This window comes from Patagioenas fasciata, chromosome 3 (assembly GCF_037038585.1).
Source record: "Patagioenas fasciata isolate bPatFas1 chromosome 3, bPatFas1.hap1, whole genome shotgun sequence".
NCBI classification, from domain to species: domain Eukaryota; kingdom Metazoa; phylum Chordata; class Aves; order Columbiformes; family Columbidae; genus Patagioenas; species Patagioenas fasciata.
In genome coordinates this window covers 95,455,399-95,468,506 of record NC_092522.1, presented here as the reverse complement: position 1 = coordinate 95,468,506, position 13,108 = coordinate 95,455,399, and the positions used below count along the sequence as shown (strand labels likewise).

At 38.4% G+C, this 13,108-nt stretch overlaps 1 protein-coding gene across 7 annotated transcripts in view; it reads left to right on the top strand.

The window, feature by feature from the left end:
- ADGRB3 (adhesion G protein-coupled receptor B3) overlaps window positions 1-7,395 on the top strand; it is a 445,285-nt gene extending 437,890 nt beyond the window's left edge. For all 7 annotated transcript variants that reach the window (XM_071806930.1, XM_071806929.1, XM_065834941.2 and 4 more), the window contains 2 exons: window positions 4,528-4,632; window positions 6,579-7,395. In XM_071806930.1, the coding sequence (XP_071663031.1) occupies window positions 4,528-4,632; window positions 6,579-6,767 (294 nt within the window). In that variant the 3' untranslated portion in view covers window positions 6,768-7,395. The remainder of the gene's footprint in view (window positions 1-4,527; window positions 4,633-6,578) is intronic.
- Window positions 7,396-13,108: the final 5,713 nt, after the last annotated feature.

Sequence of the window (13,108 nt, the reverse complement as noted above, 5' to 3'; positions counted from 1 at the left end):
GAAAAGCAAACTTTTTTTTCTGGAGCCACAGCTCAAACTCAAAGCCAGCTGCTATGTCATGTGGACACAGGCAGACTATGACTGTACTCGATACCATAAAATTGTCTCTGGTCCTGTTATCTCTAATATATATAGAAATATGGGTGTAGTTTTAAAGGCCTTTGCAATGGACTATAAATAAAAAAAGTCTTGTGACTGCTGGGTAGTGTTATAGAAAGCTTATGTCTCGTGCCAAAGGAAAGAGAGAGAGAGAGAAAAAAGATGACATCCAAACTGGCCAGCCCTTACCACAGATCTTAGAGAGGGGTCTCTTAAGAACTGGGCCACTATTTTCTTGTTTTCTCTTTGAAAATATTTCAGCATTACATTCTTAAATTATCCCGTTATGTAGCAAAAAGAATGACTGTAACATACTGGGTTTAGTCTGTAGGCAAGAAGTATTACTACTAAATAATATACTGTCCACTATTAGATTTTGCAAAACACTGACTAATGTATTTGAACATTGAAGTATGCTAAAATGAACAGTCAACATGGAACAGCTTTACAGCTCTTTTCTTGTGATTACCAAGGATTAATTCAGGCTCATTCATGCAGTCTGGTATCCAAAACATGACCACAATTAATAGGTCTGCTCACTTTGGATCCTTGCTGCTACTGGTTGAGGTGACCCCAGATAAGTGCCCTCCAGCTGCGGTCATTATGTTCTGCTTTTCCCTAAAGCTGGACAGGTAGTTTTTTCATGAAGGCTCAGCACTAATACTTAGCTGTCAGATCAAATGAAATTCATTCTAATTATGTTGAACAAAAATACAGATGCTGTGGAAATTCCCAAGAGGACTTTATAATAGGTGTGCTCTGACACTTACAAAAATGTACAGGAGAGTTAAATAGTATTATTCACATGCATTTTAACATTCAAGATCACAATTACCTTTAAAGTCTATGAGACGGTCTAACTCCCGGATTTCCCCAGCCATTCACCCCGTTGTCCCCTTTCTATGAGGCATTCATTGCATCTACTTGTAATAACATTTATGCCAAATAATTCAGAAAAGTGCCTATCACCCTGTTCCCCAGGATTCAAGTAATTTCTGGTTCTTTTTGAGCTCCAGCCTTGAGAAAGAGCAAGAATACACAGAACAAGTGTGAATACCAGAATGTCTTCTTTTGTTTCCACAGAGCAGTTGACTCTCACCAGCAATAATGCTAATTCATCATTTATTGCTGGAGTTGATTTCTTTCAGAATTTGATTTGCAATAGGTATTCGTTATAACAAAATTGCAAATTCACACAAAAGTTTTAAATCTTCCTCTTACTGACCTGAGGACATCTCTTAAAGACAAAGGTGAAGAAAATGTGCCTGCAGGGAAAAATCCTTTACCACTCCCAAGTCTGGCAACTGATCGTACCTATAACATCTTGAAATCACAGCATGTTTCCATTGTAGGGCTGGGAAGGCATTTCCCCATCTGTTCTTTTCACTTACCTATTTCATACCATACTTGAAAGAGAGCATTTTTACCTCTGACAATATAGAATATCTCAAAGGCAAACTCAATATTATTACTGTCCTTCAAAAGATTGACCACAAATCTTCAAATCTTTGTAAGAATATTTATGCTTGAGGTAGAGTTCAGCTAAAACCCTGTCATAAATAAAAATGTAGCTGGGTACAGAGTTATGTTTGAAGTCCTCCCCATCTTGATGGTAGCCATCCGCCCTTGAATAGTAGATAGTAATAGTAGTAGATGCTCATCAGACTAAGGCTCAGTCTTTTCAAAATACACCCTTGATGTTACTTGTGAGTGGGGGTAGAAATGTGGAAGGGGTGTCAGTTCAGTCTCGCCCACTTCAGGTCACGGAGTAAAAGAATTGCAGAGGCTGCAGGAAAGACCAGAAGAAAACATGTCTGTAGCCTGAGGGCCAGCACAAATGCTTCTCGAGGGGATGTGGCCTTAATGGGCACATCCCCAGCTGCACCTAGAGAAGGCATGTTTTTGAAGGGGCACACGAGAAGCTCCTTTTCCATCCTGTTCAGGTCTCGATGCTACTAGGATCATCCTAGTATGTACTGGTCAAGATCTCCAGCTCTGTATTGCTAAAACTTATGTATTTCTAAGACTGATAAAACTGTGTTTTCCACATTGCTCATTTAATAGAGAAAACAGATTAAACCCCCGCAAATACTATGTGGGTTATTTTCTTATAAAAGAGAGTTACCCAACAGAGCACGTTTTCTACAGAGGAGATAAGATGGTACTTCCTAACAAAGAATTTAAAAGAAGTCTATAAAAGAAGAGTTAAATTTGGAAATTTAAGTTACTTCACCTTTAGTTCAGATCATTCTTTCTAAGCAGTGGGGAGGGGAGGGTCTCAGTGGGTAGGTATTATGGAATGGAAGTAAAGAAAACACAAAGCGGCCAAAAGATCCATAGGTACATGTGCATACCAGTCATTCCGCTATTAAGAATAAAATGTAAAGCCTTTTTTTCTGGCAAACTTCCCACTGCAAGTGTTTAATTTTTCCTCCCACCTACTTCTCCTCAGGAATAATGTGATGAACTGAGTAAGACATTTGCATTATTCATATTTGCTATTTAACAAATTCTTGGGTACATGATTCAGAAAAAATATCAGAAAGAAACATTCTCTATAATCCTAGCCTTCTATTAAAAAGTTTCCAACTGGAGATACTTGTTTCACAGTCATATGCTATTTCCTGCTTTTAGAGGTGGTATTCTAACCCACCAAATCTGTTTTATTCCCTTCAGCATGTCTCCCTATTTCAGCCAATAATAGTCTTTGAGGTAGAACATTTCTTTTTTTAATTCTATGTATATAAAATTTGCTAGATATCCCTGTCTACCATAACAACAATAGCTTCAAAGAATCCCTAGGAAGTGACTTAAGTGAAACTTCCCTCATAAATTTGGATCAACTAATACTAGTTAAATCGTATTTTGCAAGGAGATCCTCACCAAAACCTGCAAAATTGTTTCTCTCATTCACTGCACAATTCATGTTAAGTTCTAATAGGTCTTTAATTGCTTGCTCTAGCTCATGTCTCTTCTGTGAATAATGTTGCCAATTTCCTGTTCTCAGAAGCGAAACAAGTTCTCAACTTACAGTGTAGCTTTATTAAGGTTGATACAGTTATTAGAGCGTAGCAGTAGAAATGCATGATCAAGACAGCAGCCTTATTTCATAAAATTTATAAATACAGAATGCAAGTGAAAGATAACAGTTAAAATTGGGTTTGGTAAAGCATTATTTGGGGGTTGGCTACTGCCACTCCATTTTAAAAGGTACTAACCCAGACATAGCAGAGCGTTACTTGCTGGGAAGGGTCACACTCAGGTACTGGGTATGTAAGTTCGCAGAGTTTGTCACACACAACGCCAGGGAAAATCAGACTTGACAATCAGTGGACATGCATAGAGGATGGTATCCTGCTCCTTTTCTATCAACATTATTGGCTGCTGCCCTAGCTTTAACTCAAGTTCAAGCAGTTACAAAAGCTTAAGAAAGGCCAAGCTGAGCCCATCTGCTGTTGGACTGAGGTGAAGCATCCCCAGCCCCTCCTGTCCCCTCTCTACCCAGACCACAGAACTGTGAGACTGGTTTGACAGTGAGTAGCCTTCAGCTTTGCTCCAGAGCCCTGTCTGAGTCCCTGCCTGAGTGTGAACTTGTTTGGAAACAATGCAGAGGGTACGCTTGACACTCTGGCCTTGAAAAAAGGCTTCACTGTCCGTGTAGCTGCCAAGTCAAGGATCTCCTCCAACTGTGGGGGCTGGTTGGGGTCTCACCTCTTGCACAGGAGTTCTGTATATTTGGTTTTTGTGGAAGAGTGCCCCGTACATGGGCTAGACGGAGGGTGGTTTCCAATTGTCCAGTCCATGACATAAGAAAACAAGTAGAATTGAAGAACTGCGCCTACTTCTCTTAAGATGAATTCCATTTCAACTGCATTTTGTGATTATCTGAATGACAAGAAGATGTCTAATTTGAAGACATGAAGTTTGGAGCTTTTCCATTTTGGGCCAAAACTTCTGAGATCAGTGTTCTCATAAAAATTACTCTGACAGGGACTATTACAAATAGTTGCTACATTCCTACAGAAATTAAAATATTAACATCCATGCTGAAAATAGAAGTTCTAAAATAATCATCTTCCTAATGGGCATGAGTCTTTCTGAGAAACTGCCATTATTTTCAAAATATTTCTAGACTAGCACAAAATCTGTGTCCCTTAATTTCAGCAACTCAATAAAGGTGGGGTGAAAACAGTCTCTTGTACACAGGAAAAACATAGAACAGAGCAGAGAGAAAGCTCAGTGCAATTCACTTCCATTGGTTGAGTCTATGGGGAAAAGATGGCCCTGCCAAATTCGATTTACTTTATTATGTTGGGGAAAATAATACTTCTCTTAAAAGAAATAAAATAAAATTTAAAAAAAAAAAAAGAAGAAGAAAAAAAGCCAAGATTCAATTATAAATATAAGCAATTATGTTCCATTTTGCAGAAGGTCATGCATACAAGAAAGAGGCACATGGAATTGTTTCAAGAGTTAAATCAGAAATTTCAGACGCTGGACAGATTTCGGGATGTACCAAAATCAGGCAGCATGGTAAGTTTTCCTTCTTAGATATTTAAAATATGATGGATCCTTAACAACAACAATGAAACAAGAGTCCTTTGAACTCACTATACTTCCTGCGATGACCTTACTGTGAGACACCTTTAGATAGCCCCAAAAATTACAATAAAAGGTATTTTCATTAATCTAACCTAACCTATGTCAAGGCTCATTGGGTTTTACAAGTAGACCATATCTAACTCACTTGACATCATCATAGAGGACAAGGAATTGAGCTGTAGGGAACACATTCCAAATCTGTATGTGCCTGCCAAGTCTAAAGGACTTTATATAGAGAAAGCAGCTCACTAATGTAATTTGGCCAATAGGGCTTTTCCTCTATCTAGGCAAGCAGATATTAAATTAATTACTACAAACAAGTCCAGTTTGATTCACCTATACATGAGACGGTCCAGAAATCACACAGGTTCTGTAATGCTGTGTCTTTTCCATAATGAGTTTATAAATATTTACTATGGGAAAACTGAAAATTAAATCATCCTGAGCTGACTCTGCTATCATCATAATTCAGATTTATACACGTACACTCATACACACATGTATGAAACCCTGACTACATCTGATAATGGGAGCAAGGAAATAATTGATTCTACCTAATTAAAATGGTTAAATTAGTGTGACATATTTGTTAGCAGTAATATTATGATTAGTAATAATTTCATATGTAATCTTATAATGTGAAAATTGTATACTAAATGGAACTGAGCTAGAATCATTGTATTCTATAACTTTTTCAGAAGAGCTGCTTTCAGACATGAAGAAGAGATATTAAGCAGATGTGAGGCCAATGGATTTACGTCACTTACATCACCTTAATCCGGCAGAAATTTGGCCCTGATTCTTTGATGAACTTTTAGCTGTGATATGTGTTATTTTGCACCCAGTTCTCTCTCACTCCTCCTTCTGAGATTTGCTGACATGTGAAGTTTGCACCTCCCTGTTTGAGATTTGCTGTCCACGTAAAGCTTGGATTAATTCAAAATCTCAAAGGGAATCTCAGTGGAAGAGTGGTGTTTATTCTGTTTCACATCAGCGCTATGTTTTTGAAAGGTCTGCTAATAAAAGCTGCCCAGAGGAATGCTCTGTTTGTAAGAGAGTCAGAGAGTGATCCAGGTGCCTAAATATAGACATCTCAGGCTATTTTAGACAGCCTCAGCTCTACAGCACAGTAGAGGCAATGATGACACAGAGCTAAAAGGAGATCGGAACCTCTCATGAGAGATAGCTTGAGAACAGGCAGAAAATCTAAAGGCGTCTAAAATGGTGCAAAAATGCCAAGTTTTGGCAACAATGTCCCGCCTAAAATGTTAAAGCAGAAATCATAAATTGGTCTTAGTCCATGATGGCTTTCACCCTATAAAATTTAGCATTCAACAACAACAACAAAAAATTCAGTAGAAAATAACCAGCTTTCAGTCTGTTATTCCTAATATGCTAGAGCTCCTCAGCCTGTAAAGCAAGGTGGCTCTCACAGCATTTTCAATGACTAGGTTTCCATGGTTCTGTCAAGCGCCTACCCCAATTTAAAATCCAGTTGGCAATCTCTGCTTCAAACCACTCCATATTTCAGACAGCAAGCTCTTCTCAATTACCTGTTTTTCTCTTTTCCCACTTTGCTACACAACCTCTATTAAAAAGATGGCTATTGGTACTGGATCACTCTGCCATTCCTCACATACATTGGTTTTTGTGCAAGAAGGGGCTCAGCTGGCAGCTCAGGTGAGGAGCCTGCCACAGTGGTGATTGTTCATAGAGGGAGTTGCAGCGGTGCTGAACACTCGCCAGCCTGGCTCCCTGCAAAGCCATTTCCCATCTCTGCCTTCTGTGTCTCATGAGAGCACGTTAGCAGTCAGCCTTATGAAGGGCAAACACACTGTTTCATCCTTGATTTTGATTCTTCTTTTTTTGATCTTCAGGAGAACTCTGCTCCGAGCAAGGCTCCATGGGACAGTTTCAAAACCCCAGGCGACTACCAACACTATACAACGATAAATGTATTAGACACAGAGGCAAAAGACGCTTTAGAACTCAGACCAGCAGAATGGGAGAAGTGTCTGAACTTGCCTTTAGATGTGCAAGAAGGTGATTTTCAAACAGAAGTTTAACAAAAATGAAAACAAACTGAACAAAACAAAAACAAAAATAATTTGTTGCACTGACAATAAAGAGACTTTGGGAATCCTGACGCTCCTGTCTGAACATTGTGACTACTTTATGTCAGGATCTTCCTGTGCCAAATGTCAGTGGCTTTTTTCGTACAGTATATTCCCACTAGAGCGGCTAGTGGAGAACCAGGTGTACAATTCTTACCATCGTGTGTTGTAAGTACCCGTGGAATGGATTTGTAAGGTAATCTTTATAGATAAACCTCAAGCAACGATTCATGTTGTAACAGCTTCATTTGGTTTAGTTTTCAAAAAACTTCACCATGAAGCACAATGTATATATTTATGCAGTTTTTAAAGTTTATAACAGTCTGTTTGGCCATTACTACACTTTTTACTTTATAATATAAAAGCAAAGTTTTTGTCATTAAATGAATGTCTGTTGAGCTACATTCTTCATTGCTTTAAATGCAATAAAGTAATAATCTCACTTTTATATGAATAATATATTTCACATCTTTATTATTGCAGTTTTCTCTGGAAAGCTCAGAGTAGCTTTCTCTGCTGCAGCTGTGTATAAAATATTTAAAATGTTGTATGGTGTAAATAAACCTTTGTCTACATATCAGTTTCTTAGTGCATTTTATTCTGTATTTGTTTATCTGAAATTTACATATTTATAGTTTTCTTTAAAAACACACATACTGAATATGTATTTGAGGTTTTAGTAGTATGTTGTTCTAACTCCTGCATATTAGTAGGTTTGTACAGACATTCTGGGGTTTTTTTAGGTATTCTTTTGTGACAATGTACCACAGGAATTGGACTTGTCAGAGTACTACTACAATTGTTCTGTTTTATAAGAAGTTTTGTCTTGTTGCAGAAAAATAGTGGAAAATAAGTCAAGTTCAATGCACAGCGCCCAAAGAAAATGGTGATTCAGAATCATTAAATCTTGTGTGTGGTATTGTTGTATAACAACAAGAAAGACTTTGAAGATAAAAAATTCTGAAAATTTTAGACAAAAAAAAAAAGTGTATTACATATTATAAATCAAGAACAGTACATGATTTATATTGAAAATACAGTTAAACAATTAGGAATAGAAAGCCTAAATCTCCCTCTCTGTGCTTAGAACCCAAAGCAGATCATCAAAATCTCTCCTCATTTACAGCACAGCTCGGGGGCAGGGTGGGGAGAAGAGGAAGATATCTCAAGTCTTCATATGCCATATTTCTAGGAAAAAAGTTTCCAAAACTATTTTAGTTCCTGCTGTATGGAATTGCATATGCTGCAGCCTGATAGCTGAAGACCTCTTAAAGAGGAAGAAAACATGACCACCAATCTGCTTAGGAGGAAAAAAAGACTAGAATCTTCTTATCAGCAAGAACTTAACCCAGAGCATTGTTAGAAGGGGATCGTCATTCATCTGCTGAGAGAAAAATAATTAGGACCAACCTTCAGAAAAGTGTTTCAGTTTGTAAATCCTTTCTCCAGGCCATAATAAGCTACTTAAGACATGAAAAGGAGCCTGACTTTGCTTACTTTGAGTGAGCATCTCATGCAGAGTGTAGACTTCTCTAATCTATTGCTTCAGCACAAATACAAAGTAAATAGTTATCAGCCAAATGATATCAAGCCCATTAACTGGTTTAGGTAGCTAGAAGTTAGATTATGTGGTACTCAATATTGCAACACATCAGTCGATCAGAACCGGCCCTTTATCTGCTGATGCAGATGGAGGCAGCTGGCAAGGTTGGCTATACAGCCTACTAACTTCACACCTCTGAGATCAGATAGCGCACCAAACCCCTCTCTGTCTTGTTTTAATCAAGTTCTAATCTAAAAGGGGGTTATTTTCCCTTTAGATAAAGATGTAACAGAAACTGCACATTTTTAAGGATTTAATCCACTATGGTAGGCATCTCTCGTGCAGAGCATGTTTTACAAGATTTCTAATTTTTGAGACCAAATAAAGAATCTTTGTCCCCTGAATCCAGATAGATATAAGCTTTAGTATCCTTCTTCACTGATCTAAACATAATACAAATCTAGAGCACCTTGGTATTTCAATAACGATAGTGCAGACATTATTTGCATAAGTTTTGTATCACCTGGCTGCTGTTCAATAGCAGTCTAGTTACAGCTGCAGAAAGCTTAGGGTTGGCTGCAAACTCACCCAGGAAACGTGATAAATCAGTCTACACTGAATACACTGCTGACCTAGTTGTGCTGTTATTAATAACCCAGTTGATTCAGGTTTAGCATTAGCCTGGGTATTTATGTACCACACAGCGGTCACAGATATGCTGCCAGTGTATAAGCAGCAATCTTCAGTACCTCTTTATTTAGAGCCTATACTGCCCTGCTCAGAAAGTGCTAGACATTTTTAGTTTCCTGTTTACTTGATATTTAGAAATATTAAGAACATGCTGAAAACCAGTGTATTTGCCTACCAGTTTGACTGTTTCATATTAAAGCAGAGTTTTTCAAAAGCAAGATTCCATATGTACTTGCAGTTTGCTGCTCAATATCTCTGAAATGGTGCAAGTCACACTGAACCCAGCAGGAGAATACGAACTTGTGTGCACTGGCTTAAATGCTGGTAGAGCACTGATGAGATGTTTGGCATTACATTATATGCAAATAAAAATTGAGTCAGAACTCTACATTGTCCTAGGTGCAGAGATGACAGGAGGCTCTGCATTTGCCTGCCGGGGACGGCTGGTGCCACTCAACCTTCCCTGTGCTACCTCACCAGGCCTCCAGTTGCAGTTACAGAAGGGTTCAAGCATTGGACGACTCATCCAAACAGTGTTGCTGCTGCTGGCAGTAGAGGATATTGAGCCAGTTGAGCTCGGCTTAGAAGACACCTTGATCCAATTTAAAATATGTATTACCTAGATGTATATAGAAAAAAAAATAAAAAAATAATTTTGGAGGAAAGACCTCGTTTTCTCAGTAGTTTATATACACATTTGTAATCATATAAAATCGTACACTGTTCTTCTATCTCTGTCTTCCTTTTACACACATACATACACAAAGATTTTTTTCTGCCAAGTCAATGCTAAACAAAGCATGGCCTGGATATTTCAGTATAGGGAAGTGGTGCATACAGGAAATGTAGCTGAGCAGTCATAGATCACTCAGACAGCAGTTCCAGATATCCGCAATTTTGCATCCAAGGCTGTGTAAAAGGAATTGGTGTTCCTGGCATAAAAACGCTAACAAAGTTATTTGCTACATGCACTTTTGTCAATGTGATGTTATTTAACCCAAAGTCATCTGGGGAGGTAAACTCTGAAATAGTCATTATTGAACTTCAGCTCATACTCTGCAATATCTCTTGGAAAGAAGGAGGAGGAAAGAGAGAGCAAGTGCTGCTACAAGGGATGAGAGGAGGAAGAGCAGTGCGCCACAATGAAGCACCTTTGGAGTGCTGTGGGCTTGAAAGTGGCATATATGTAATGAAAATGACTTCTTATTATGAGGATTTAGGATAAAGTTGTAATAAAAGACGAAAATATCAGAGTCTTTCATTTCATTCAATACTGGGTCTGAATTTCTTTGTAATTAGTGAGACAGTGTTCTTCTCTGGGAAATGTTGCACTGACACTCCTCCTATAAGAACATCATTTGCTTCTATGATGATAAGGTGTAAATCACCTAATATTGTTTTACACAGGATTAGACTGGGGTAATTTCTTTTAAAAAGAAACAGAACCCCAACCAAACAAAAAACCTCAAGCCTTGAGCTGCACAGGGTGATGTGTTCTCTGATGCTTTTGGCTTGTCTCCGTTTCCCATAGTTGCTAGGCAATGTTGCGCTTAGAGACCGGATTTAACAAAAGCTCTGCTTCCCACTTGGAAACAGGCATCCATCTGTCACAACATCAGCAGTGTGTTTTCCGTTGGGTTATGCAAAAGGTAATGGAGATCTCTCTCAGCAATCAGCAGATGGAGACATTGTGTATTGATAGTAGATTTAAGTTCCCCAGGCATTATCTCAAGGCTGAACTGGTTCTCTGGATAAGAATGTTGTATGAGCAAACATTTCCCTCTCTTGAAAAGTGTTATAGGGCTCTCCTGTACAATCAAGCCCATTCTCAAGTGATGGGAGAAGTAAACAGAGAGGTACCAGTTGAATATGTGTTGAGGGAGCTGTGATTCATTTTGAGCCAGGTCTCAACCAGTGCAGTGCTGTAATCTCATCTCCTTACTGTACTAGAAATATCTTTCTTTGTAAGGAAAGCAAAAGAGGCCTCACAAAGAGAAATTCAATTGCTGATAAGATAGGCATGACTACTAGCCCTAGCACTCCCACTGAAATGTTTTCCCCTTTAATTGCAATATAAGGTAAAGAAAGACACCTGGTTTTGACAAAATTTTTTCTTAGGCTGCATTGGACCATCATGTGACAATGAGTTACTCAGATTAACTACACTACACTGCTGCTCTTCTTGTTTGTTCTGAACTAATTTTGCTTTACACCTTGTTATTTCTTATGATGAACAGTCCATAAGTTTTACCAGTTCAACTTCCTCTCTTGACAATATGGGCTTCTGCTATAGGCCCCACAGTTACCTCTTTTTCAGAATTGCAAACACACGCCCAGTTAGACCTCACATGGAAGATTTTCCATGATATCTACCATCTTTTTTTCCTTTGCAGTTTTTTCAGGTCTTCCAAAGTTCTTAAATAATTCTCAGTAAATCCTGAACTCACTAGAGCTTTCTGTTTGATCTTGGCAGAAAAAAGGAAAAACTCAACCAGGAAGTTCCTAAAAAGGAGAGACAAAACACCAAAACACTTTAAAATACCTGAATTTTAACTTTCTTATCCAACAGGTTAATGGAAAATACATTACCATCTCTTTGAGCAAGAAATGGGCATCTCATGATCATGCGGTTTTTCTTAAGTAATCATCTTGATGAGTGAACTTCAGCACTTTATTTTCTGCTGCTTTCTCTGGTGCTGTGAATGTAGACTTTCTTAAGTAGCACTGCTGCAGCAAGGCTCCTGGAGAGTTATCTGCACCCCATTGGGTGGGTTTTACAGTGAAAAACAGAGCAAGGACTGTGCGATTCTTTCAGACAGAACACTAGTTGCTTCCCACATCCTGAAATTGTGCTGAATTCTGAGCTTTTTTCAGTTTTTGTAACTCCCCTTCCTCCAGTTGCATGTCCCAAGAGTGATGTCCACTCACTTGCTGACTCTTTCCTTTGAAACTTAGAATGGCATCTGAGCTGTGAAGGGGTTTGGAGCTTCTGCTCGTGACTGTTCATCCCAGTGACTAAGAGTTAAGCACCTGTACCTCAATAGAGGTGGGATTTAAGGAACAGGTCTAGTGTCAGTGTTTTCTTGCTGATTGGCTTAGGCAGCCATTGGGAAGTGCAGCTGGAGATATGTACTTCTTTGCGTGCTTTGTATAAGCAGATGATGTGCCTGGTTCAACATATGGAGTCAACCTAAGGAAACAGGCAGCTAAACCTCACATGATGCAATACTGACCCTCAAAAAAATCTATGTCCTTTTGTGGATCAAACCCTTAAGAGTTGAAATACTTTCAAAAATCTGGTTCTCAGAATCTAGTCTTAAGAACAGCAACAAGCTAGTCTTTTTTTCCCATTATCAGTTAAATGATTTATTGCAATATGTCCCTAGGCTGTTGACTTCGGAAACTACAAAAGGTGATGCCTGAAAGACATAATAGCATAAGAAAGAAACTGGAATTAATTAGTATGTATGTTCAGTTTCTTATTCAGTGTCTCCTTGGACTTAACCACTTTATTTCCTGCTTTTCTAAAGGATTGTGTATTAGGAAAAAAAAAAAAAAAAAATCAGAGTTCTGTTTTTAGTAATAAGGTTCTTAAATCAAGCAAGAATTAGCTATGATTTCTAAAGACAGATAGGTAGAATCCATTCTATTTAATTTAGCATTCTAACTAAAACACTGTCTTGCCAATATTTCAAGCACAGAATTCTGCAGAGCAATCTAACTCTGCCTACCATAGCTGTCTAGTTTCTTTACAGGAAAATGGATGCACCTCTGAAGCAAGCTAGGACCAGCTGGTTCTTTAAGTTAAGTACTAATGTCTTTCAGTTGATTACACAGAGAATTTAAAAGCCTTCTGAGGGCAATAAAATTAAGCACCAGATTTAGCTAGATTTAGTCATCAACATGTGAGCTAATGTCTAAGCTCCTATTATAAACAGTGAACAGGTCAATACAGTCAATAGAGCTTAAAGACCAATTCAGCTTACCCATTACCAGAGGCAAGATGCCGTCAATATGAGATGTCCCATAGCTTTTGAAATATTTGCATGGGGATTGCAGA